The sequence below is a fragment of the Genypterus blacodes genome, unplaced genomic scaffold (genome assembly GCF_046128005.1).
Source record: "Genypterus blacodes isolate CSIRO-AG114 ecotype Tasmania unplaced genomic scaffold, CSIRO-AGI_Gbla_v1 ptg000104l_1, whole genome shotgun sequence".
In the NCBI taxonomy this organism is placed as follows: Eukaryota; Metazoa; Chordata; class Actinopteri; order Ophidiiformes; family Ophidiidae; genus Genypterus; species Genypterus blacodes.
This window is the reverse complement of record NW_027466908.1, coordinates 409,099-435,887: the sequence shown is the minus strand read 5'-3', so window position 1 is coordinate 435,887 and position 26,789 is coordinate 409,099. Positions and strand designations below refer to the sequence as shown.

General features: G+C 46.6%; 2 protein-coding genes across 4 annotated transcripts; both read left to right on the top strand.

Annotated features, from left to right (window-relative positions):
• Nucleotides 1–6,066: 6,066 nt before the first annotated feature.
• Nucleotides 6,067–13,055, top strand: LOC143008449 (solute carrier family 23 member 1-like). Of its 3 annotated transcripts, none has more exons than XM_076160217.1 (13): nt 6,067–6,188; nt 7,768–7,919; nt 8,767–8,892; nt 10,109–10,266; nt 10,400–10,559; nt 10,645–10,826; nt 10,958–11,078; nt 11,171–11,327; nt 11,416–11,669; nt 11,755–11,919; nt 11,994–12,102; nt 12,196–12,291; nt 12,448–13,055. In XM_076160217.1, the coding sequence occupies exons 2-13, from the start codon at nt 7,872–7,874 to the stop codon at nt 12,711–12,713; spliced, it is 1,842 nt and encodes a 613-aa protein (XP_076016332.1). In that variant the 5' UTR covers nt 6,067–6,188; nt 7,768–7,871; the 3' UTR covers nt 12,714–13,055. The 3 variants fall into 3 exon arrangements, with proteins under 3 accessions (XP_076016332.1, XP_076016333.1, XP_076016335.1); XM_076160218.1 differs by lacking the exon at nt 6,067–6,188 and adding an exon at nt 6,521–7,204; XM_076160220.1 differs by lacking the exon at nt 6,067–6,188 and having other exon boundaries at nt 7,505–7,919; nt 8,727–8,892.
• A 3,632-nt stretch (nt 13,056–16,687) lies between these two features.
• Nucleotides 16,688–26,757, top strand: gpcpd1 (glycerophosphocholine phosphodiesterase 1). Its single transcript, XM_076160216.1, has 20 exons — nt 16,688–16,847; nt 16,992–17,082; nt 17,388–17,478; nt 17,567–17,651; nt 18,758–18,833; nt 19,606–19,647; nt 19,832–19,955; nt 20,180–20,423; nt 20,514–20,676; nt 20,785–20,914; nt 21,004–21,058; nt 21,151–21,243; nt 21,362–21,439; nt 22,059–22,089; nt 22,234–22,292; nt 22,533–22,598; nt 22,682–22,818; nt 22,922–23,057; nt 23,151–23,311; nt 25,322–26,757. Exons 2-20 carry the CDS (start codon nt 17,037–17,039, stop codon nt 25,518–25,520), a joined length of 2,016 nt encoding a protein of 671 aa, XP_076016331.1. The 5' UTR covers nt 16,688–16,847; nt 16,992–17,036; the 3' UTR covers nt 25,521–26,757.
• The last annotated feature ends 32 nt before the right edge of the window (nt 26,758–26,789 follow it).

The window sequence follows — 26,789 nt, the reverse complement described above, 5'->3', positions numbered from 1 at the left end:
CGCCGCCCTTTCATCATCAGCATTTACATGCATGAACAAAAGTTGAGTGGCTGGACGATGAGCACGCCGCATGAAAGCCTCGGCCTACGCTTTGATCTGGGCGAGGACGCTGAGGACGCAGGGAGTGGACAGACTTTGATGCTTTCAGAACAATAGGTTGGACTTCTCACTGTCATGTTTGACATTCTGAGGCAGAGGACACAGTTCTGAGGAATGAGCTGAGGTCCAATAGTCCATCCATCCATTTTTGTCCCATTGATGTCTAATTTGGGTCTGATTACTTATTATGAATGTTAACGACTCACCCAAAACTCACTAACCATCTGTGTGTCTGCTCGTATAGTTTCAGGCTCCAGGTGGAACACAGGGTGTGTGTGTTTTCATGACGAAATCCAGTAACACCTTCAATACAAATGACGCTTTGTCATTTCATGGACAAAAGACATCAAGGGGTCGCCTGATTTCGTCATGAAAGCATGAAATGTTTTGTCACACAGAATTCGTCTCATGTTTCTGAAATCCACCCTGAGGCTGGCAGAGACGCTCAGGAGGCATCAGACAGTGGAGTGATGTCACTGTTGTCTGATTAAACAATAGTGGCTCAGAACTTAATGAAACAATCTAAAAACCATTAATGTTTGGAAAAAATAAAGACCAGCTCACTCAAAACTGATTATTTTTTAATTGAAATTTTGGCAAAACACAATCCGCCTTCTGAACAAACGATTCCGAACATCCTCTGTTGTCTCTTCTGGGTTTGGATGTGTTTGATGCTTCATACAGATTTTGTATGAACTTTAAAAAGTAAATCAAATGAAACTTCTAAACCATAACTTTCTTTCTCTTTCTCCCCTTTCAGTGTTTGTGTGTTGGTCACCAGGAAGAGGAGCGTTGGATCCATGCTGGTGTCGTTTGACAGCCTGCTGCTTTGATGCAGGACGTGAGGTGATCTATACGCTAAACGGCCTCGGCTGCAGCGCCGCTCGATGCAGCAGCCGGAAACCAAAAGCCTCAGACAAAGACAGAGAAGCTTTAGCGGTGATTTACTCCCGAACATCTGAGCCAACAGTCATTAACAATGGGAGCAAGTGAGAGCTGCTTATGATCTATTCTATACAATGTAGAAGTATCTGATTTCTGCTCCCCTGCACAGTGATGATGTCGGAACCTGAAATGAGGCAAAGAAAATGAGACGGAAAATGCTGAAGGCAGTATTTCATAGTTTACAAAGTCCTGTTCTTTGGTGTGTGTGTGGTTGTGTGTGTGTGTGTGTGTGTGTGTGTGTGTGTGTGTGTGTGTGTGTGTTTAATCAGTTCCTCTGTTATAATAGTGACTGTGACCCATGAGGATTTTGTGAAAGAAAAAATTGTTCATCTGAGCACAAAGTGTAAATTCAGGGATGCAAGTTAAGGATGATGAAGATCTTAATGAGGTTTTTTGGGGTGTGTGTGTGTGTGTGTGTGTGTGTGTGTGTGTGTGCAAGGCGGTGTGGGTGGGGGAGGATGACAAGTACAACTGAGGTAGTATAAATGTGAATAAGCGGAGAGGAGTCTTTACGCGCGCTAAAGGTAAACTGCTCTCTGAAGAGTTGAGGTCATTAATCCACTCACAGTGAGACATTAATCGTAGTTATGGCAACAGAGCAGAAAGGGACACGTATGGGAATGTACACATATTTGCTGCGGCGCATAGATACATGTGTGTGTGTGTGGAGTGATGTGGACTGCATGTTCTTTGTCATACATGTGGTAATGTATCTGTCATATATGTGTCAACTCAGCAGATATGGAAGGAAACGCTGCTATGGAGACAGAATCTGACTCCTCCTCTCTCCTCTCCTCTAACTGCTCTTTAGTTTCTAACACTAGAACAGCACCAGAGCACGAGAGAGCAAAGTGAATGAAATCGGAAACGAGTCTTAAAAGTCTTTAATATAAGATGGTATGCTTGATGTTTGTGCTGCAGTGATGGAGGCTGAAGATGAGAGGGAGGAGCTGCGGGAGGATGAAGCTCCGCCCACCAGCAGCAGAGAACACAGGGCCCATCCCTCTGTTATGACCGGAAATGTGCTCATCAAAGTCGGGACGCGTCTCAGGTGGGTTGATTTCCACGAGCGCATGTCTTATTGTAAACACACAACCTCATAAGACAGCAGCTCATCATACACACACTCACACTCACCCTGGAGCCTCTGGTGCTCTTCATCATTCATAATTCATAAATCTAAACACAACCTGATGAGCGCGGTCACACAAAGGATCGTGTTTACAAACCCTCTTACAGGGATCCTCTGCAGGGTATTAAAGCTTGATGGCGCCCCGGCCTCCCCCGGGCGTTCATCACGTGGATCGATCTGTGTAAATGTGGAATGATCCTCACAACAGATGGACCCGATCATCCAGAGGGGACACAGGCAAACTTGACACTCATAAATTGTTTATCAGGACTCAAGCGAAGCGGAAAATTGGATTTCTGAGCGGTGGATTATTTTCAGGTGAACTTTGATCTGCGTGGAAGCAGCTTTGTATCTGTTAGTGCTCACATCCATCTGAACATGAATACACCCAGTAAATAAAGCCACACTAGCCTCCTTCCTCCCTCCCTCCCTCCCTCCCTCCCTCCCTCCCTCCCTCCCTCCCTCCCTCACTTCCTTCCTCCTTCCTTCAGTCCCTCGTCCCCTTTCATCCTTACTTGTGCTCTCCCATCTGTCTGTCTGTCCTTCCTTCCTTGCTCCCTCCTTCCCTGCATCGCTCCATTCCTTCCATCCTCTTCCCTACCTCTCTCCTCCTCCGTCTCTCATTCCTCCCTCCCTCCCTCTCTCCTCCTATCTCTCCTCCTTCCCTCTCTTCCTTCTCTTCCCTCCCTCTCTCCTCCTCCCTCTCTGCCTCTCTCCTCCTATCTCTCCTCCTCCCTCTCCTCCCTCCCTCCCTCCATCCCTCCCGCCCTCTCTCCTTCTCCCTTCCTCCCTCCTCCTCCCTCTCTCCTCCTCTCTCCTCCCTCTCTTCTCTCCCTCCCTCCCTCCCTTCCTCTCCTCCCTCCTCCTCCCTCTCCGTGGCCGTGTGTTCTTCGTTCTTCGTAAAACTCGTTTTACATTGAACATCTTTCATTCTTCTCAGGCGTGGTTATCAGACCTCAGGCATAACCGCATCACTGATTCTTCTCCACTAATTGCAACAAGCTGGAAAACCACCGTTTGCCGATCGATGATTCCAGGGGTCTCTCTCTCTCTCTCTCTCTCTCTCTCTCTGAGCCCCTTTACACCGCCGTGGAATATCCACCTTTATTGTATTGCGTAATTTGAGCTGTAATTATGGATTTAGCACTTCCAACCGCTTTGTTAATCACCTGCAGGAGCTCCTTCATCTCCTCGGCTTGACTAGTAAACACATAAACCATCTCTGCGGCTGATGGAGGATCATTAATACCTCTTTCACTGCTCCCCAGCATCCAGTATAGACTATGTAATATCAGATCTTAATTAATTCTATAGTACATTGTCAGGGTTTATTAGGCAGCTCTGATATTAAGGATGACTGATGTTTCCTGGGAGCCTTTTTCCTGCCGCGACCTTTCCACTCTTTGGGTAAATTGACACTGATGGGAGCTATTGTTCCCACTGAGCGCAGAGGTGATAAAATCAGCTGATATGGAGTCAGTGTGTGTGTGTGTGTGTGTGTGTGTGTGTGTGTGAGACAGCAGAGAGAAACTCGATTATCCAGTCTAATCTCCGCCTCAGGCTCGCAGGTTTAAAGGCGGATAGCTGGGTGCAGAGCTTTAGGTCAGAGTGAGCTCCAAGTTTCCTTCAACCAGGATTTCAAGAGAGAGAAAATCATCTTATGCCAATGCCATCTGATTTGTTGAAACCTCCGGAATCTCGTTTTTTGCCGCGCCAGTAAACTTGGATCGGTCCACAACTGTGACATTCATTCAGTATTTGTTGGTATCTTTTGTTTTTTGTGTTCGATTGTGCGCCATTACATTTTTTATTGTCTGTAATTTCACGCATCAGCTTCAGCTTTTGCTTTTGCTCTAAGTAGTTCAATGCCAGCTTTAGAGCTTGCCTTTGACGAATTTAGAGAGTGCACTGATTGCTTATCAGTCCTTTGGGATTTGGTTTCAGACATTTTAGCTTTGGTGTTACTTGTCACAAAGAGTTAAGTAGATGGGGGGGGCTTCTGCTGCCTGAATGCACTTACTCTTAAGATGGCTGAAGCTCCACGTGGTGGTTTCTGTTAGTGATGTGCGGATCGATACTGAAATATCGATACTTCCGATACCAGATCTGTATGCTCTAAAATCGATTCTCAAATGAAAATATCGATACTTTTGATACTTCAGTCATTTGTGGTAATGCATACCATTAACAGCAATACCGTGGAAAGTTATCAAACTATCCAGATCTTGTATAAATGACACGCTACTGGTAGGAACTACTTTTTCTTCCGCCTGGGTAAGTGGCTAATACGTAAGCGCAGTGGCACGCTGCTGCGCACTCGTCTCTCAGTGTGTGACAATGGCGGAGCGGAAAAGGAGTCATGTGTGGAGCTATTTTAACTCCACTAACAGCCCGGATGCAGTGTGTGACATCTGTGGAAAAACAGTCAAGAGTTGTGGCAACACAACAAACCTTGTCAAACACCTTAGAACGAACCACGGCACCGAATATCAGAGCTTTACGCAGAGGCGGACAGAAGTGCAGCCGCAGAATGTATCAGGTGCTAGGGCAAGGCAGGTGCAGACGTCTCTGGCGGCGTCCTTCGGTGCTGCAGCCAGACATTACCCAGGTAAAGGGAGAAAATGCGGAGCTTTAAGCGCCGCTAAGCACTGTTGCTGTTGGAGTTGTTATATGGTTATGAGACAAGTAACAAAAATGAATACATGCTTCAACAAATAGCAGCACGAGTTCAGCTTGGAGTAATAGCCTAATATGTGTATCACTGAGATAATCTCACACATAAAGCCTAGATTTATTCAGGTAAGGTTTCATAACATCGATCATTTAAAGTGGATTACATAGACTAGGTGTCATTAAATTATACAGAGCAATTGCGATAAAACAGCAATGGTGAACTTAGAAAAATATATAGCCTACTAGAAAAGATGGATATAAAAACAAAACATGTTATCTATATAATATATTATTATTATTTACAGTGAGTCTAATTAGCTTTAACTGTTAAATAAATATTTTAAAATGTTGGTATTGACCAACTTGTGCAAATATTGTGGCATCTATTTAATTAAATATTTTACTGACAATTTTTTTTTTTAGTCACCCAGGATTATAAAACAGCAAGTGTTTGTATCCCCTTATTCTAGGCTATTTGGAGAGACATACACACACACACACACACACACATATACATACATACATACATAGTTGAAACTAAATAAGATTAAGCATTCAGAACAGAGAAGCCCCCTCGTTAATTTTGTCCTGTGATTTTATGTTGTTTAAAGATGATTCCCCAAGAGCAGCAACACTCACAAGATGCCTGGGAGAGATGATTGTGAAGGATCTCCAGCCTCTGTCCATAGTGGAAGACCAGGGTTTCCGATGATTTGTGAGAGCTCTTGACCCAAAATATAAACTCCCAGGAAGAAACTGACAGAGACTCATCTTGTAGAAATGTTTGATGAATGCAAAGGCAAAGTAAGGGCATCTTTGCTAAATGCTTCCAGTGTTGTACTTACCACTGATATGTGGACTTCAATGTCCACAGAGGCATATCTGACCGTAACATGTCATCTCATTGAAAACTGGGAAATGAGGGATTTTGATGATGTGATGTGATGTGGTGGTGATGTGATGTGATGATGTGATGCAATGCGGTGATGTGATGATGCGGTGATGTGATGATGTGATGATGCGGCTGTTTTGGAAACCCACACTTTCAATGGGCAGCATACAGCCGACAATATCAGTTTAGCGCTTAAACGCATCACAGAAGAATGGGGCATAACTGACAAGGTTGCTGCAGTAGTGACAGACAATGGAATTTCCCTACGGCCCTTTAAAGAAGTGAAACGGGAAGTTTCAGCGGAAAAGTATGTGTCAGTCTCCAAAATGATCCCGCTTGTGTCACTTAGTCACACTAAAGAGAAAGTACGTTGTCACGAGCCTACTGAGGTACATGGCCGCTCTTCACTCCTGGTTTCTCCCTTTGGTGTTTGTTAAAGGATTGTCTGTAAGTATTACATGCTGCGTAATCTGTGATGTCACTTTTGTACTTACCTTGTGTACGTTTGCATGTATTTAGCGCTTTATTGTTATGTTAATCAGTCCGCTTTTCATATGCTAATTTTCGCTGCTAATCGCCATGCCAACTGCCGTGATTGATCGTTTGAGCTACTTCCAATTTATTAATCTATATGCAACTTATTGTAATGTACAATAGTGTATGGTAATTGTTTCCTGGTTGTTTATTGTTACAGTTTCACAAAATAAGGATAAGAAGGAATGGAAATGAGGAAGCTGCTGAAGTAAATTAAACAAACCATCCGTCTTTTGGAGTTTCTTCTTGTTCCGTGTTTAGCTGTTTGGATAGCTAGTGCAGCATCTACCAAGGTCATTTACAGTAAATGTGTTTTATCTAATCTTATCCTGATCTGAGACCATGAACCCCGGTTCAACATGTGTCCTGGTTATCTGGCTGCTGTCCGTCTGCCGTCGGCTCTCCCTTTGCCTTGATAAAAACAAATGCTGATGTTAAGACAGAATTATGGAAACGGTTTCATCTCATAATTAAGACTTTGCATTTTTTTAATCAACGTTAAGTTTCCTTTTTTTCCAGCTTTCATTCACGATGCAGGATAACGTGACCTGACATCTCACAGCGACACACACACATAATTGTCCAGAGCGAATCGGCAGTCACACAGAATAACATCAGGTCCCTGCCCCTCAACGTCTCAGCAGCTCTGATCTGCCCTCCCGCCGCCTCAGGCCACCGAGCTGAGCGACGTGTGAGCCCAGCTGGAGCTATTCCTCTAAGTCAGCAAGGAAGAGAGAGAGATAATGAACGCAGTGATGGATGTCAGCGCCTGGGTTACAATAACAACCACATCAAAAGCACAGCGCAAAAGCCAAGTGATAAGGGGGGAAGATGGAGGATCATGTGGGAGCTGCTGGAGTCCCTCTGATAAGGATGCAGGCTCTCATCTTAACGTGTTTGATTCCTTAAGAAGCTCTGTATCGGTCCTGGTGAGACTTTAAATATCTTCTGCTGTGGCCTTTGGGTTCTTCTCTGCTCTCTCTGCTCTGCTTACTCTGCCCCCTGATGTGACCCCTGCAGGACGCCCACTCCAAGGCAGAGCTGCTGTGCTAACCTCCTTCTATTTGCACCAAAAAAAGTCGTCCTCTGCAATGCAACACAACTTTCAAACTTTTCCTCAGAGGTGCTTGTAAAATTCTTTGGATCCTCTCACGACTCACCTTAACTATACGCTCTTGTCTTGTCTTGTCTGCAGTGTACACATGAAGCGCACACAGGAAGCTCCAACGTAAATATGGCTGATTCTGAACCTTTCACTTAATGAGTCACTTTTCCGTTGCTAAATAATCCTTATGTGACACTGAGCTGCTTGAAGTGGTTGATAGAAGTTGAGCCCTGTGAGCTCCGTATCAGGCGCTGAGATGGGCGCGTCACACTCCACCGCATTGGTTATCAAAGATGAAATAAGTGAATTCCTTTAATGAATCCAGCTTAACTGGTATTTGCAAAGATTAGTCTGTAACTGAGTGATGAGCTGCTGAACTTTGTCCAGAGGAGTACCAACAAACATTGAAACTGAGGTGAAACCAGGCAGAATCTTGGCTGCAGCTCCACCTGGATAAGGCAGACGCAGTTTCATCAAAGACCGGCAATACGATGGAGGTGAAGAGAGAGAACGGAGACCACTGCCATCACTGCTTTCATGTGAGTAGAAACATCCATTCCTTCCAAATACGTGTGTAATACTTCTGGGAGCTTCCAGAGACATGTGGAGGTCCTGTAACTAAAGCTCAGAGTGAAGAGCCGCGACTTGACACACAGATGGTCCTATGAATAATAAAATATCTATCTATCTTTTAATTTACATGATAAATCCGTAAAGTATCAATTGAATATTTCTCCATTTATTCCCTGCACATATCTGCATGTTTTGTGTTTTTATGACCAAGAAACTGTGGAAAATATTTCTTAAGTGACCAATGATTAATAATGAACAATCAATAATCTGTGATATTGAGATTTAAAGACTTATTTTTTAAATAAAAATATATATTCCTGCTATGCTTTTAATGATTCTAGTATACGTGTCTGTGAGTGTGTGTCTGTGTGTGTGCGTGTGTGTGTGTGTGTGTCAGTGTTTGACAGCTGCTTTGTTGAGTTGCCATGCCAACATTGGGAGACAGACACAATGCAGAATGTTGACTGAGAGCGATAAATGAGGATTCAAAAAGAAGAGGTCAAATAAGGTGAAACAAGGTGACATAGGGTGAAATGAGGTCAAATCAGGTGACATAGGGTGAAATGAGGTCAAATCAGGTGACATAGGGTGAAATGAGGTCAAATAAGGTGAAATAAGATCAGCTAAGGTGAAATAATGTGACATAAGGTGAAATGAGGTCATCTTATCAAACTCTGCTGTCAATCAAAAGTAGTTCTAAAGTAATAAACCAAACACGTTGTGAGATATTATGTATGATACACAGTCCAAAGTGAGCTCATCTGTTTCTGCAGACGACCTTTGAACCTGTTCTGTTTGTTGTGTGTCCCTGAGTGTCCCGGGGGAGGAGACAGGAAGACGGGTGGGACTGATTGTACCGCAGACGAGGACAGCAATAAGCCCACCTATGGTGTGATGGACGTCCCCCCCTGGTACCTCTGCATCTTTCTGGCCTTCCAGGTGGGTTTCAGCCTTGGGGGTGGTATGGATTTAGATTATTGGATTTCACACTTGAGACTTTAGATTAGATTTATTAATTTGATGCCTTGGGTGTTGCCTGGCTGCTGTCGATATTTAAACATATGACTGAGACAAATGACGATGGAAGCCTGGCCTTTAAAGGAAAACACAAACAAATCACATCCTGAAACAGGTCCAGCCTCTGTGTGGCTGTTAGAGGACGTACAGGGGGATGTGGTGATGATGTGATGATGTGATGATGTGATGATGTGATGTGGTAATGATGTGATGCTGTGATGATGTGATGATGTGATGTGGGGATGTGATGATGTGATGATGTGATGTGGTAATGATGTGATGCGGTGATGATGCGATGATGTGGGGATGTGGTGATGTGATGTGGTGGTGATGTGATGTGATGATGTGATGTGGTAATGATGTGATGATGTGATGTGGAAATGATGTGATGATGTGATGATGTGATGATGTGATGTGGGGATGTGATGATGTGATGATGTGATGTGGTAATGATGTGATGCGGTGATGATGCGATGATGTGGGGATGTGGTGATGTGATGTGGTGGTGATGTGATGTGATGATGTGATGCAATGCGGTGATGTGATGATGCGATGCGGTGATGTGATGATGTGATGATGCGGCTGTTTTGGAAACCCACACTTTCAATGGGCAGCATACAGCCGACAATATCAGTTTAGCGCTTAAACGCATCACAGAAGAATGGGGCATAACTGACAAGGTTGCTGCAGTAGTGACAGACAATGGTGCAAACATGGTTGCTGCCGTGCACAAGACTGGATGGAGGCACCATCCATGTTTTGCACATACACTGAATTTGATTGTAAAGGACAGTTTAAAAACTGTCCCGGAAGTGGTGAAAGTGCTGGAAAAATGCAGTGCGATGGTGTCCTTTTGTCACCACAGCACACAGGCCACCGAGAAGCTCAGGGCTATTCAGCAACAGTTGAAAGTGGCAGAGCACAAGCTTATCCAGTCAGTAGCTACTCGCTGGAATTCAGTTTTTTACATGCTGGAGAGGCTCTGTGAGCAAAAGGAAGCTGTGACCACAGCCCTCTGCCTTTCAGGGAGGAAAACATTGTGCTTAGATGAGGGAGAATTTCCCTACGGCCCTTTAAAGAAGTGAAACGGGAAGTGATGTGTCGGGCCTCATCATCGCTCCTCTGCTGTCCTCTGCAGCACAACCTGACGGCGATTGGAGCGCTGGTCACCATCCCTCTGATTCTGTCTGAGGGCCTCTGTCTGCAGCACGACAGCCTGACCCAGGGACGTCTCATCAACACCATCTTCCTGGTCTCGGGTCTGTCCACACTCCTGCAGATCACACTGGGCGTCAGGTAGGAGTGATGGGAGGTCAAATATCATAGATCAGTAGTAATTAAATATGTGTGTCTTAGATTGTACTCTTCATTTGTCACCACATGTGACGAATGAAGAAGAGTAGGTTTCTCCCTCTCTCTCTCTCTCCAGGCTACCCATCCTGCAGGGTGGCACATTTGCCTTGATGTCCCCTGCCATGGCCTTCTTGTCCATGCCGGAGCGGCAGTGCCCCGCCTGGACTCAGAACGCCACCCTGGTCAACGCATCCTCGCCTGTTTTCATAGACGTGTGGCAGAGTCGCATGAGGACAGTGAGTCAACACAAAGACAGAGGAAGAAGACGTCACCTGTAGAACTTGTGATTAATTCAGTGGCAATATTGTTTCCACCCCACAGCTGCAGGGCGCCATCATGGTGGCCTCGGTCCTGCAGATCGTGGTGGGCTTCACTGGCTTCATCGGCTTCCTCATGCGCTTCATCGGCCCCCTTACCATCGCGCCCACCGTCTCTCTCATCGGCCTGTCGCTGTACAACTCAGCCGGGATGAAGGCCGGCAGCCACTGGGGCGTCTCTGCCATGTACGTAAAGCCTCCTCGCTCACCTGGACCTAACATACACACAAGCAGGGCGTGGCTGCACGTCTACTACCTTTGATTTCAAACTGCCATGTTTGGACCATCTTTCATCTGCCCTCCTCTTGGTCCCACAGGACCGTAGTGCTGATCACCCTGTTCTCCCAGTACCTCCGGAAGGTCCCAGTACCCATTCCTGTATACAGCAAAGCCAAGAAGCTACATGTCACCAAGTTCTACATGTTCCAGATCATGCCTGTAAGTCATCAATGCTCCGGATTCTTCTATCTAGTCTATGTGCTTGTGGCTTGTAGATGCAGGTTCTGATACTAACCTAAGATCTGAACTAGATCCTGTTGGGCATCGGGATCTCCTGGCTCGTCTGCTACCTCCTCACCATCTACGACAGGCTGCCAGCTGATCCGGAGCGATACGGTTACCTGGCTCGCACCGATGTGAAAGGGGACGTGGTGGGCCGGGCTCCCTGGTTGACGCTGGCTTACCCCGGTGAGTCCACACTCGCCAGTCCAGACTCAACAGATGGTGCAGCTTTGGTTTGTGTTCCTATAACCACGGTTTGGACCTCTTGCCTCAGGTCAGTGGGGCACACCGACCGTGAGCTTGGCAGCTGTGTTGGGCATGATGGCTGGGATCATCTGCTCCATGTTGGAGTCAGTGGGAGACTATCACACGTGTGCCAGGCTGTCCGGAGCCCCTCCGCTGCCCAAACACGCCATCAACCGCGGTATCGGCATCGAGGGGGTCTGCTCCCTGATCACCGGGGCCTTCGGCACCGGCAACGGCACCACATCCTTCAGTGAGAACGTGGCTGCCGTGGGCGTCACCAAGGTAACAGATGGTAATAAATGTGTTTATCCCTGGATTTTTTAATGTTGCTTTTACTCAATATTGGACTGCGTCTGTGTAACAACAGGTGGGGAGTCGGATGGTGATCTTTGTAAGTGGCATTATTATGATTCTGCTAGGCTTTCTGGGTAAAATCGGAGCCGTCTTCACAACGATCCCGACTCCTGTGGTTGGTGGAATGCTCATAATCATGTTTGGAGTCATAACTGCTGCTGGAATCTCCAACCTGCAGGTAAACACCAGGACGTTTGGATGAAGTGTGTGATGTATTTGGTGACAGAGATGCTGACACGCTTCATCTTACAGTCTGTAGATATGAATTCATCCAGGAACATCTTCGTCTTTGGTTTCTCCATGTTTTCTGCAATTATGATTCCAAACTGGATGATGAAGAATCCAGATTTCATAGATACAGGTAGGAACCTTCACTCCTTAGGATCTATTTTGACCTTTTGCGTGGACCAGTATTGAACAGGAAGTGATGTGTGTTTGTCTGTGTGTCACTCAGGTGTGGTGGAAGTAGACCAGGTGTTACAGGTGTTGTTGAATACTCCCATGTTCATCGGAGGAGTCCTCGGCTTCGTCCTCGATAACACCATTCCAGGTGAGCTCGTTGGAATCCTAAAGACAAAAGACTGTTAGTGCGTCAGTTCCACTTATGGACTTGTTTATGGTTTGATTGCATTTGTACTTTGGTATGGTAAAGACAGACTTGCTGCACCTTCTCATCTTCTCTTCTCTTCTTCCTCCATTATTTTAGGAACCAAACGAGAGCGCGGCCTAGCAACCGGGAACAAAGTTGAGCCTGATTCCAGCAACATCTTAGGAACTGACGAAGTATACGACCTCCCGTTTGGGATCAGCTCTCGCCTGTCCTCCTACCCTTGGGTCCGTTATGTCCCTTTCTGTCCACAGAGGGGACGCAGCTCCAACAAAAGGGCTGAAGGAGACGCTTCAAGCCAGAGGAGCAATCAACTGCCTGGCAACACAGAGCTTTCAGTGATCATCAACCAAGTAAATTTATGAGGGCTTAATTTAAGATGAAAGTAAAGTAAAGTAAAGTAAAATAAAATAAAATACAACAAAATAAACAAGATAAAAGTAAAGTAAATCTGGTCACTCTGTGGCTTTATTTTTTTAAATGTCTTCATCCATCAGGGAAATGGTCATTTTACATGTGGGAGTTTCATCGTATCAGTGTTTACAGATGTGTGTGGCGTTTGATTGAGGACTTTGCATCTTTCAAACCAGCAGCAGCGCTTTAATGTCGTGTATTAAAACTCATATTTTCCCTGTGAGCTCCTGTCTGCAGCAGGAGGAAGACAAACGACTGCTGAAACATTAAAGTGGTACTTCTTTCTAACATTACTCAGATCTTCTTATTGCACAGCAGGTCACACACATAGACAGAACACAAACTCACTCTTCTCTCTCCTCTTTCAAAAGGAAATTAAATTGCGCCGGTGGAAGCATTTATTACCACACAGCCTTTATCTCCACACTGATGCAGGCTGCTGCTCCAGCTCCTGCAGCAGTGACCCTCAGGCTGTTATTGCGTTTCCCTCTGCACAAAGACGATACGTCTCCTCCATCTCTCCCTTTCCTCTCCACGTCTTCTGCTTATCTCTCTTTTCATTTCCTCTGTCTAATTGGCTTTGACGTGCAGACAGGTGAGACACTGAGTGATGCTTAGATCTGTGGAGTCATGCTTTGGGGCTGTGAGCTTCGTGTTACATCATAGCGAGTGCAAAATCACACGTCTTTGTTTTGCCTTATTCTTATATTGAATCATACATTTTGGTGGAACACTTTGCTCCATGATTCTCAGTGAGTGTTTATGGAACTCTGCTGTCTGCGTTCCAAAGGGAAATGATAATGATTATTCAGCATTCCTGCTCATCGGGGAAGACTCCCCATTTATCACCACGTCGGCCTGGAGGAATTGTTTTTATTTTCTATTTTGAAATCTGCATGAGAACATCTATTCTGCCAGCGTGCCAGGCTCCTTCTCAGATCTGCTGGGAAACCTGGGATGCCTGTAATTCATCTCTTTGATATGATTATGACTGGAAATGGAGTTGAAAGAATAGAGCGAGGAGCAGAGAGAGAGAGAGTGAGATCTTTACTTCAGTCTGTCTGACACCAGCTGTTTCCAATTAGCACAATCAAACAGGTGCCAACACAGAAACACATACTACATCATACAGTTCATCTTAATATGCATCTGTTCCATATTACTTTGTGACATATAGGATTAATGTCGTGTCAGCGTTGTTGTTTAGAATTCATTTCATATTTACTGTACAGATTTATTTATTGTAGCGGGTGTATTATTTCATCTCACCACCGGGGGGCGCTGCAGGATAGCCTTTGGTTTGGGGTCTGGGTGACTGAACGTCATTGCTTTATCACTTTTATCACTGTGGCTTTTTTTATTACTTTTTTTTACTTTTTTCTGGTTTCAATAAATATAAGGTGAGAGGTCAACTCACACAGCTACATCATTGATACCTATTTATTAAAAATGCAAACCTGCCTCATTCATCATCATCCTCGCCTGTGGCCCATATGATGATTGATGGCTCAAACCTGCACATCCCCTCATGTCTGCAGCAGTGAAACAGCAGGTGAAAGTGTCTGCTTACTAACAGCCTAATGAGTGAGAGGGGATCTGAGCCTGAGGAGCCACGACACATGATCCCTCTAAGTCCCTGAAAGCCTCAAACGAATGACCAACTGCCCTTGGGTTGTAAGGGACTAAAAGGTTCAACACCATGAAACCATTAATTGAAATCATTAATTAAGTCTTTATGAATCCGGTTTGTCTGAGGTGAACGTGGCGCATTATGACGTCAGTATCAACAACATCCACGTCTCCTCCTCCAATCCTCCTCCTCCCTCCTCCTCATCGTGACACCAAACCCTGTTTACCCTTAAATCCTCCTCTTAAATCCGCTTACATTAGCGGATGTAACGACATTAGTTTCGCTTCCTCACTCGTTTCTCTTGCAGATCTTCGTCCTGAACTGCAGTCATGTTGTGTACGCCGAGGCGCAAATCAACTGCTGCATTACGTCACCTCGTAAATTCTAATTCTAATTTTTTTACTTGATTGGAGGCCACCATTTTGTCGAAAATACCACAACGTTGCAGTAGCAGCAAAAGCAATTTCATTTATGGTTTATTAATCGTACGACTCAGAGCCGCACAGAATAAAAACGTGCCGCAGTGGCCGGTTCCAGCAATAAATCAGAAACGGGTGTTTGATTGTGTTTTGGTTAATTAATTCGTCTAAACTCTTCACCCTCATAAGCTTCCATTCTTTCAGTATCCCCATAGATGTGTTATCTTTGCAAGTTTGCTCATTTCTATTTCTTTTGTATTGTTTTCCTGTTTATTTCCCACAGTCAGTAAACGCAGCAAGGCTGACAGCCGCAGATCCGGAGAAGGGCGGTATAAACCAGAACTGTCAAGTTAGACATAATGAGTCTGAACCAACACGAAACACGGAAATAAGGTTTCCAAAATAAACACGAGGCTGCGGATTATGATTAGGGGATCTGTTTTATATGTTTACAGCATCAAACAAAAACTCACAATGAACAAAGTGTCTGTTGAAACAATTGTGAAAACATGCCACAGGAAACTTTTAGAAACTAAATAGCAAAATATAGAAAAAATAAATAAATAAATTCCATAATTTCCTATTGGGCGTTTGTGAAACTCACTGTGTTATCTTTGGATACATGATCCTTTATCCTGGATTACTACTGTGATTTCAGGGTAGGAGTCACTAAGCCAGCACAACAGGTTAGAGAAGGACATGAAGTCTAACATTACATCATGGTTCTGCCCAGGGTCCTGGTGCGGAGGGAATGACATCATCATGGCATCTTGAAAGCACATCGATAGGATAGCAGAGAGGGTTGGGGGGCGGGGTGGAGCTACCAGATGGCGTTGATGATCTCTTCTGCGACGCAGGCCAGGGTTTGATCAGCCCTGGCTGGGTCTGCTGGACCAGGGAGTATGATGGCTTGAAACACTCCTGACCCCAGGTTACATTACCAGTGATGCGTGGTAGCCATGGCTGAAGCTATGAGGTCAAAGAGGTCAGAATGAGAGTGAAGTATAAATATTACTTATATAAGTGTATAAATAGTCAGGGGTTGAAAAACATCTCCTTGGACTGTCTGCCTGGCTGTGTGTTTGTGCTTTAGTGGCGATTGAGCGCACTGGCATGGCCCGTCCCACCCAACACTCCCCCCTCTCAGTTCTCAGGCAGTGGGATAGGTTTCGCCACAGGAGGATCCAGCGAGCCCCCCATGGAGAGGTGAGTCCTGTTCAGAGTCCTGTTCAGAACATCAGTCACCAAGATTCCCTGTTGCTTTTGGTGACGTGTGTGTGTGTGTCTGTATCTGTCCTATTTGGTGACATATCAATGAGACACAAACATAGCCCTATCGGCTATTGATTAAGTGTATGAATTTAATGTAATCCAATTGTGGAGGAAATGTAAAATGTCTGAGGCACTGGATTGTTTCCTGAATAACTAATGGAAGCTTAATCCCCTGGAGGCCCCAGATTAGTGATCACAATAGGTTGGTTGTCTGAGAATTATTATTTTTATTTTGGGAATCCCTGTAACTATGTGCATGTGGGCTTTTGAGGTAATTAATATATATAATGAAAAGAGACAATTTGGGCAACAAACACACTTTTGGATCTCTTCGGATTCCTACTGCTGTTGCACAATCGGCTGACTTTTATTTTGAAGGCGCGTATCGGAAGCATCATCTTTAATCTCATGACTTCCACACGTCTAGTTGTCAGCTGTTTGCGCTTCGCCGCTCAGTCGTGCCCGGGCTTTGTCTCGTTCCTGTTGCCCATCTCCGAACAAAATTTATATTCTCAGGAAGTATTGTTGCCGCTTCATATGCTCGCGTCTCCCGTGCGGCTCGTGTCTTTGGCGCGGTGAGCGTCATAGCGGGCTCGTAGCGGTGAGTAATGGCTGCTGGCGGCGGAGCGGCTGCTCGGTGTTGCTTCGGCTCAGCTCACAGCGTGTCGGCGCGGTAAGAGGAGCTGCTTCGCCCGGAATGCAGCTGCGCCTCCGAGGCTGCTAGGAGCCACAAACACACCCGGCGACACAACACAACACATCAGGTGCCTCAGGGTTTCTTAGCGCGCGCGTGTATGTGTGTGTTCGTGTATGTGTGTGTGTATGTGGGGCCAACATGGCGGGGTAACGGTGAGTGTGCGCGCGGGGTTCATGGAGGCTGATGGTGCTTTTATGTTTGTTTGTTTCAGCTCGTTTCCCGTTTCCAGTGTTGAGCGTCTCGGCTTGTGTGCGCCATGGAGAGCCAGGTCACCCTCACAGTCAGAGGAGACACTTCACCAGGTGGCCATGACATTTAACTCTGAACTTGAACCCTTTAACCAGAACAGACACGAGTTAGACCCTCAGGCTGAAAATGGCGGATTTTATGAACTATACTTTGACGTCATATTACATCATATTATTTCAGAGAAACTCATGAAGCTTCAGCAGTGAGAGACTTTTCAAACTAACAGAAATTGTAAATAAAGTATTGGAACTCTGTAAGATTTTCAATGAGAAATTAAATTGTTATATGTTTCAATCAAGTTATCTTCATATAGATTGTAGAGCTTGTTAACAGTGTGTGTGTGTGTGTGTGATTTCAGGTGAGGTGATCGCAGTGGTCGGCAGCTGTGAGGCTCTGGGAAACTGGAGCCACCAGAGAGCCGTGACTCTGCGACCTGCGTGTGACGATGGGTAGGTGGACTTGTCACACACACATTCACACACACATATCAGCCAAGCGTCTGCTTATGCTTAAACATCGTCTTTGTCGCCCTGACAGCTCCATCTGGTCAGCGACTGTCGCTCTACCCAGAGGAGTGGTTTTCACGTATCGATATTTCAAAGGCTTCTTCCTGGAGTCGAAGGTGAGCTGCTGCGGGGGGCGGGGCTACTGTCAGCGCAAAGTCAACACAAGTTCAACACAAATAAACCAACAAGCGGTTTGCTAATATTTGTCTAAGATAAACTTCTGCAGCCTTGATTCACTGAGTAAATGTGAAGTTTAATGCCTTCTGATGTGATGGTTAATGTGTGCGAGTTCAGTCCACCCGGTTGCCGTGGTATTGTCTGGCGTGATTGTTGATTAGCAGGACGCGTGTCTTATGTCAGGTGTTCTGTCACTTCCCCTCCATCTGTGTTTATCTTCTTGGACTTTATTCTCCTCTGGACCGTCCAGAGCTGCAGCCGGCTCGCTCCGGTCTGAGCACGTGAGCTCTTTTCCAGGGACAAGCAGAGACACGCTCTGAACCACGTTTTCCAGGATTAGAGCCAATCGGAGACAAGAAGGTTTAGTTACCGTGCAGCTCGTGTTGATAAGGGTTGTAGAGTTCGCCGGCCGAGCTTAGAGCTTCACTGACTTCTTTCTTGTTTTTGTATTACACAGGCCTGAAGTCCACCTGACGGGAATGTTGCCAGCAGGTTGATCTTCCCACTTTCATTGTTTGTGTAAACACTCAGTGGCCACTTTATTAGGTACAGCTGTGCAGCACCGATTGCAGAAACAATCTTACTTGTCCCGGAGCAGACAGATTACAATCAAAACGCTGTTCTGGTTCATATCTTTATTTCTGGACATAGAAGTTGTTGACCCGATTTAAGTCCATTTTAAGAATGTAAATCTTAATTTGTGATGAGCTTCAGATGTGAGTCGTGATTCAGGCACTCATTCAGGGAGGTAGAGGTGCTCGCATGTGTGTAAGGTGTTATTGTACAGGTGTACCTAACAAAGTGGTCACTGGTCCATACACGTGCAGTTTGATGAGGTTGAACTTTTCAGGTCTCATCCCAATGTGGCTGCCCGGCCCCAGCTGGGGGGGGGGGGGGATGGGTAACTATGACAGCTCTTAACTCTGCTTTCTCACAGTCTGGCCACAACCCAAAGCTCTGAGTGCGGAAGGGGGGGGGGGGGAAGGAAAAAGAGAAGTGCATTGTATCTGTGCTCTAACTTTGTACTCAAACATTGGACTTGCAGATGGCAGATGGTCCCTGTCAGGTGATCGTCAACGTGTGGGAGACCCATCAGCAGCCCCGCACCACCAGCCCCACAGGTACAGAACTCCAGGAGACTGCACCTTTTGATGAAGTACACATGAGAAGTCCCCTCCCCCCCACCCCCCCACTTAACAGGAACTCTGAAGAGTCCAGCTTAATTCTGTTGCCACGGGTAACTAATGCCCCTCTACTGCAGTTTTTCCTCTCCTCCAAATTTGCTCTAGAGAGCGAGTTTAGTGAAGGGTCTCTAAGGTCTGTGCTTTGGGGACAGGGACGGGGGGCCATAGCTCTCCTGGATTACCGGGTCTATGCAGAGGAAACACTGCAGCAGAATCTCCTGACTTGCCGGCGGCTTAGAGCCTCACAGAGCCATTGTTGGTCCTAAACAAAGCTCTTTGAAAGTGGAGCTCTGTAGAGAAACGTGTACCCGCGTGTGTCCCCAACCTGCTACACGTCCCCGCCCTGCTGCGCGTCCTCTCGTGTCCTCGTCGTCATTGTTTCTCCTCTAGCAGAGACAATAATCATTCCCCGGGCACAACTTTTGACTCCGTTAGGAAACATCCAGGTTCATTTTCTCAATCAAACTCCCCAGAGAAACGCTTCTAATTCACAACACGATCTGCGGCTGTAGCATGTTTGGTTTTAATTTTCGGCGAGTCAAAGCGGCTCTGCACTCACGTACAGTAACGCAAAGCAAATTGAAGTGGAAGCAAATAGCGATGAACGTTCTTTGATATTTATTGCTAATTGTGCTGCAGTTTGATTCACCTTCTGTATTGTTGTAGATGTGACGCTTCTATCCTCTAACGCCTTTATGCTTCCCTACAGCGATACACCTGAACATTGACGACGGACTGTTTGGAGTTCACAGTAAGTCATTACATCATACTGCCATTTTATTGTGTTTATTGTGAGTTGCTTAACTTAAAGCCCAGGATTGCTCTACTTAACACTTCTTGTTTTGTTAACACCTCCTCCCTGTTGCTGCTTCTTCCGCTTGTAATTGTGAAAGTCAACTAACCCTAACCCACAACCTTGTGAAATCCGTCCGCAGATGGACTGAGCTGCGTGGACGCCGGGTGGCTGACGTGTCAAACGGAGATCCGGCTGCGTCTCCATCACTCCAAGAAGCCTCCGGTGTCCATCACCAAGAAGAAATACAAGAAGTCTCGCTTCAGGTGAGACATTTAGGCCCGGGGGGAATTCTACACCGAGCCGAGAAAGTGGCCGGCGTCATGAGACGGATCAGTGGAGCGTTACCGCGGCAATCTCCCCTCAAGTGCACCCACGCATCTTTTGTTACGAGTTCACAGAGTTTCATTAAATGCATCTTAATCAGTTTCTTCTATTTATAAATGTAGGATGTTGCTCTTAATTTGCTATTTTTCTTCTTCTCTTTCAGGATCAAGCTGACGTTGGAGGGCGTTGAGGAGGAGGAGGATGAGGAGGAGGAAGAGGGGATGAGCCCCTCGTCTCTGCAAAAGATGACCACCACGCTGGGCATGAGCATGATCAGCAGCGACGGCTACAAGTCGCGGCACTCGCAGCCCGAGTGCGGCTACGCCCTGGAGCCCGCGCAGTGGACCGAGTACAGCATCCACACCATGGACCCGGACAACCTGGAGCTCATTTTCGAGTTCTTTGAGGTGATTCTACCGCACGGAATGTTCTCCTTCAAATTTCCCTGAATCTTAAAAGGAAAAATAGAACCAACATTCATGTTTGATCATCTGCAGGAGGATCTGAGCGAGCACGTCGTCCAGGGCGACACCCTCCCAGGACACGTGGGCACCGCCTGCCTCCTCTCCTCCACTTTCGCGGAGAGCGGCAAGGACATTGGCGAGGTCACGCTGCCCATCATGGGAAGAAATTCCCGCCAGACCATCGGGAAAGTCCGAGGTGAGGCGAAGCGGGATTAGACTGCAGGAGCAGAACCGGTTCTTCAAGTCTCCTAGCAGAGATGCGTGCGTGTTATGAAGGGCTCAGACTGTGTGCCTCTCTTCTCAGTGGACTACCTGGTGATGCGGCCAATCTGGGGGCAGCAGTGTGACATGAGCTCCTCCTACACCAAGTACTGGAAGAAGAGGAGCACCCTGGTCGTGGGCCACAGAGGAGCTGGCAGCACCCACGCAGCCAAGTGAGCCACACAGCCTGAAAGAGGTCCATTCAATGATCCATCCTCCGTCTGTTCTGTGTTCTCATGTCTCTCCTCTTTGCCTCCTCCAGGCACCACCGAGTCCGGGAGAACACCATCGCCTCCTTCAAAAGTGCAGCCAACCATGTAAGTGATGCAGATTATAGACCAGTACATGTGACGTTTACCTTTGGTTACACTTCACTGAGGCCTTGTGTGTGTGTGTGTGTGTGCATCAGGGCGCTGCCTACGTGGAGTTTGACGTTCACCTCTCCAAGGACGCCATTCCCATCGTGTACCACGACCTGACCTGCTGCATCGCCACCAAGAAGGTAAAGTATCAAGTTATTGGTTACGAACTGTGAACTTGGATTTATTTCTGAAGGTCGTTCAGTCATTCCTCTTCCTCCTTCTTCTTCTTCTTCTTCTTCTTCCTCTTGACCTTGGCAGAAAAAAAACGACACAACTCTGGAGCTCCTCGAGGTGCCAGTCAAGGATCTGACATTTGATCAGCTGCAGCTTCTAAAGGTATGAGCCCGAGTCGGTTAAAGTAACATGAGGCAAGAGGCAACATGGAGGTTCAGGAGAATGTGGTGAGGAGGCTTTAGAGCTTTAGAGCAGCTTCCAAATGAGCCCATCTTTCCCTGAGCCTTTATTCATAGTTACAGGTAACGTGTGTGTTTGTCATTACATTACATTACATTACATTACATTACGATCATTTGGCAGACGCTTTTATCCAAAGCGACTTACATTACATTACCACCCTTCGCAGAGGGGGAAGCAATTGAGGGTTCGGTGCCTTGCTCAGGGGCACCTCGGCAGGGGCTCGAACCAGCGACCCTCCGGTTCCCAAGCGGAAGAAATACCCACTGAGCCACTGCCTCCCTGCCTCATTAGCTGCAGATCATTTACACGCACTACATACTTATACATGTTTGTATTTAACTTAAAACTATGCTAAGGTGCTGGATGGTGAACGCCCCGCCCGTCTCTGCTGCAGCTCTACTACAGGGAAACAAACAGGCTTAATTAGTCATTAATTGCAGCTGCAACTGCCACACCGAATTCTCTTGGTAAAGTGAGATGAAAACCAAAAATTCTGAGAAAATGAGGAAGTAATGCGCTGCTTGTTTCTGTGCCACAGCTCGCAGCCACGACGGCGAGCGATCACAAAGGTAAGACCAAGTTCATTCTTTAACCTTTGACCCCCAGTGCTTGTGTCAGGCTCAGTCTGCCACATTAAAACGGTTTAAATCTCTGCATGGCGACTTTGAATACCAAAGTCGATAATTTGTGTGATGTGTATGATTGTTGGTCAGATCTGATGGACGATGAAGATGAAATTGATGAGTATCAGCCATTCCCGTCGCTCACACAGGTAAATGACTTTCCAGTGATCGTCATTGTTAAATTGATTGATCGTTGGTTCCGCTTAGATCCACACTTTTCAGATGGAAAGTAACACGGTGACTCTCGGTGACTCCCGTCTTTTCGGACAGTGAACCTGAGCAGCGACGAAGAGGAGAAGATCAGGGGGGATTGGACTTATCAAATTAGTGGTGGGGGGTGGGAGGATAAAATAGCCACGCCCTAAATGTCTAATGCACCTTCTCTGTAGATCTTTCATGCTGTTCCTGAGGACGTGGGCTTCAACATTGAGCTCAAATGGATCTCTCAGATGAAGGTGAGTCGGGTAGAACGTCTCCTCGTCTTCGCCTCAGCAGCACAGACGCACATTTGTTTATCTGAGACGCTTTGTGTCGACAGGACGGCTCGTGGGACGGAAATATGTCGTCCTACTTCAACATGAACGCCTTTCTGGACATCGTGCTGTCCTGCGTGCTGCGGAATGCCGGCAGGAGACGCATCGTGTTCTCCTGCTTCGACCCGGATGTCTGCACCATGTAAGCACGTCCGGTCTGAACCGCATGAAGCCTTCAGAAAAAGTTCTCAAGGATTGTTCTCCCGCAGCTCCTGACTTGTGTGTGTGTCTGCTTGGTTCCTCAGGGTGCGCAATAAGCAGAACAAGTTCCCCATCCTCTTCCTGACTCAGGGAATCTCGGAGAAGTACCCCGAGCTCATGGACGTCCGCTGCCAGACCACTCAGATCGCCATGAGCTTCGCCCAGAGCGAGAACATTCTGGTGAGCACGTAGAAGGTTACCTCATTTAGACGAACCAAAGCCAAACAAATCCCATCTTGTCGCTGACGTCGACTTTGCACTGTTTTGTTCCAGGGGATCAGCGCCCACACGGAGGAGCTGCTGAAGAACCTTCACCACATCAGGGAGGCTCAGTCCAAAGGCCTGGTGGTGTTCAGCTGGGGAGAGGACAACAACGACCACGAGACCCGGAAGATGCTGAGGGAGCAGGGCATCGACGGGCTCATTTACGACAGGTACACGGTGTTCTACCACTTGTGTCCTACCACCCCCCCACACACACACACACACCCTGCTGCAGTGAAACCTGAAACGCACTGACTCATCAGAATAGCAGAAGCACGCATTGATAAACTGACACGATGGAGCCGAGCCCAGGAGGGTGTGCTGGAGAGAGAGAGTGGAACAGTGCCAGGGTTCAGCTAGGACTAAGTGTACGTGTACAGAGTAGTTAAGATGTTACACAACAGCACAGATAGCGAGACCCGTCCTGTCTTGTCCGTCCTGTCCGTCCTCCCCTCTTCTGTCCATCCAGCTGTCCTGTTTCCCCCTCATGTTTGTGTTTCTCAGCGAGCGAGCGCTCAGCAGGCATCAGTGTGTCACATGTGGTTTGGGCCAGGCCCCTCTCTTTAAGTCTCCAGGTGCAGCCTCGTCTGCTCTGTTAACTCTGCCTCTTTCCTTGCAGAATTTGGGAATGCTTGGTGCCGAAATGTTGACTCAAGCTCTCCAGATTCCCGTAATGTCTCTCTGGATCCTGTTTGTGTTTGGTTGATGTACTCACCCGCCATCTGAGGAGCCATGACTCCTCAGATGTCCCCTGGTTTGTCTTATTGGACTGTTAAACCCGAATGCCCTGATTGGTCAGCTGTCCTGTGCATCACTCTGAGGTTTAGTGTTTGTAGACGATGACCTTCGTCTCTTGTTATTCTTTCATGCCTGAATGTTTTGGGTTTGCAGCTTGATATGCACAAACACATTCATCTTCACTCTGAGAGGCACGAAAGTCTGAATGGCTTCATATCTGCATGAGGACCAGACTTATAGGCTCAGCCAGTAGTTACATTCACATCCTGAACCTCAGATCAAGACTGAGGCCAGTTTATTTAATAAGAATATTCGACAGTAGGAACCGGTTTGGATGTGAGCCTAAGGGTTGTTGGTTCTTTGCTGTGGATGATCTGCTTGTGCTGCAGTTTGGGGTTTTTGAGCACAGACGCACTGGATGACCTCACCTTCACTTCTCCTTCTCGCCTGCTGTCTCCTGACCTGATCAGCGTTTCTTCGGGTCGTTCGGTTTCACACAGACTCTGACTTTGCACAAACGCACATCTCTCGCCGGGGATTGTTCAGGCCTCAACCACATTAGTGCCTCAAATCCAAACCATAATCGTCTCTAAGCATTTTATCGGAAGTGTGGCACAATTCAGGAAGTGATTCCTCTGAGGCTTCTCAGTAAACGTGCACGAGTAAACCTCACTTAAACTGCGATTAAGGCGATGAATCCTCAGTGGGCTGACTCGCCTCCTCACTTCTGTATGGATTCTATATGTATGCTTTAGTTGCATTTAGCCTTCATTAGACAGTTTGACCTAAAGTGAACCTGCACAGATGAGACCAGATAGATAAGCATTCCTTAACAGTTTCCATCAGACGATCCTGCGATTGTTTTTGTGGCTTGGGTGTGACCTGCTCTGACACAAAGGTCTCTGTGCTGCAACGGTAAACAAACAAACCAGTGGGTAGAGCATCCGCTTGGGAACTGGAGGGTCGCCGGTACGAGTCTCTGCCGAGGTGCCCCTGAGCAAGGCACCGAACCCTCAATTGCTCCCCCCTCTGCGAAGGGTGGTAATGTAATGTAAGTCGCTTTGGATAAAAGCGTCTGCCAAATGATCTTAAAAAAAAAAAAAAAAAAATCGGCCCAGACACGTCTTAAAAACATTCATTGGGGATTAACAAAAAGTCATCCAGTGCACTCAGCTTGTTGTCCTGATTGAATGCTGCAAGGTTTGAACATGTTGCAGGTGACGTTGAGGAACGTGAGCATGAGGAATGGTCCGCTGGAGCCGCTGTTTGGTAGCATTTAGTTGTCTTGATGCAGACGAGGTAGATTTAGTTTAGTCACTTTAGTTCACTCTTGTAGGATCTAGGAAAAAATCTGCTTAACACTTGAATGAAGAACAGAATCAAAGAAACCGTGACCTTTATGTCTGAACTAACTGGTCCTCGTCTCTCCCCCGTGCCTGTAGGATCTGTGAGGACCAGGCGGAGCAGTCAAACATCTTCAAGGTGGAGGAGCAGCACTCCCTGCAGGAGGTCATCACCGAGGAGACGCGCAAGAGCTCCTCCTGCTCCTGCTACTCCATCCCCTGCTCCATGGCCCCCTGCGTGACCGCCAAGGCCCGCGCCGGCAGCGCCGAGTCCGACTCGGGCCTCAGCTCCTCATAGATGCCCCCTAACCTCCCAGAGGGCCGAGGTGGGAACGTGATTGTTAAACAGAATCATTTACACGCTCATAAATCAAAGAATCAAGCTGCGTTTTCATATATCTTGTATCCTACATCTATCTTATGTTTGAGCGAAGCAAAGGTTCGTCAGAATTGTGCTTCACGGCCGAGCCCGAGTGTCAAACGCCTGCACTGGCTCGGCTCTTTAGCATCGTGGTGTCCTCACAAAAGTCCTCATCTCTGCAGACGGGAGGAAGTTCTGCCAAATACCGTTTCTCAAGTGGAAGTTCAACTACACTGGGATATTTATTTTTGCCAATAGTATGCATCTGTTCATGGTTTCAGTGCTAAATGTAATGCAGATGTTCTGTTCTTCAGGTTTTAAAAATTGTGAAGTTGCACATTTATCATGAGCTTCATGGTGATACAGGATTGTGTTTTTGTGCATGCAGCCATTAGGTAAAGTGTTACTTTGATTGTCTGGAATAGGAATGAAATCTCGGACTATGAACACATCTGTAGGTTTGGGTCTCTCTCTCTCTCGCACACACACGTGCACACACACACACACACACACACACAGCACAGTCAGGTGTGCGTTTGGACTATGCATGTTGCCATTAAAGACTTCTTTCTCACTGCTTGGAGGTTAGAAGCCTTTATCCCATAAGACAATGATTGATAGCCGACGTCAGGCCTGTTCAGAGTGCGTCTCCCTAAGATGTACAGTGTATGTATGTGTGCTTACTGCTCATCATCTACCTGATTTTAGGATTTGCTGATGATTTTGTGTTTATTATGCTTGATATTCACTTTTTGCAGCCTTAAGCGGGAAAAAATCAAGGCTTTTTTTTCTTCTGGATTTGTTCCTGTTGGATCTTGCCAATACCTCACGTAATAGACCAAACTTTCACCTCTTTAAACTGGAGATTAAACAATACACTACCTTTTTTAAGTTATGGACTCAAGTTGGACTGGACAATAATCATTCGTGTCCGCTGTTCAAATGGTGAATCAGTGTGACGCAGCGACGATACTTCATCTGTTTGTTCTCTGGACACCTCAACATCAGATCTTCACTGTCATCATCTAATGTGGGGGTCATGCATGAGTTTGTGTGTACCCATCAGCTGGCGGTCTGAATGGATCCAGCGTGCGAGTCAGAATTATAACTGCCATTTCTGGACAGAGGAATGAATAGTGTAAACGGGGAATAAAAACAAAGATTATATATTTGCTCCTGTCGTCTGTGGCTTTGTTCTCTTTTACA

What these genes read in the sequence shown, in the direction of transcription:
- LOC143008449 (XM_076160217.1), top strand. Translation starts at nt 7,872, where the DNA reads ATGGAGGTGAAGAGAGAGAACGGAGACCACTGCCATCACTGCTTTCAT. An exon ending in CACTGGGGCGTCTCTGCCAT is followed by an intron (nt 10,827 to 10,957) that starts GTACGTAAAGCC and finishes TTGGTCCCACAG; the next exon opens with GACCGTAGTGCTGATCACCC. An exon ending in TCCAGATTTCATAGATACAG is followed by an intron (nt 12,103 to 12,195) that starts GTAGGAACCTTC and finishes TGTGTCACTCAG; the next exon opens with GTGTGGTGGAAGTAGACCAG.
- gpcpd1 (XM_076160216.1), top strand. Translation starts at nt 17,037, where the DNA reads ATGGAGAGCCAGGTCACCCTCACAGTCAGAGGAGACACTTCACCAG. An exon ending in CAGAGGAGACACTTCACCAG is followed by an intron (nt 17,083 to 17,387) that starts GTGGCCATGACA and finishes GTGTGATTTCAG; the next exon opens with GTGAGGTGATCGCAGTGGTC. An exon ending in CGACCTGCGTGTGACGATGG is followed by an intron (nt 17,479 to 17,566) that starts GTAGGTGGACTT and finishes TCGCCCTGACAG; the next exon opens with CTCCATCTGGTCAGCGACTG.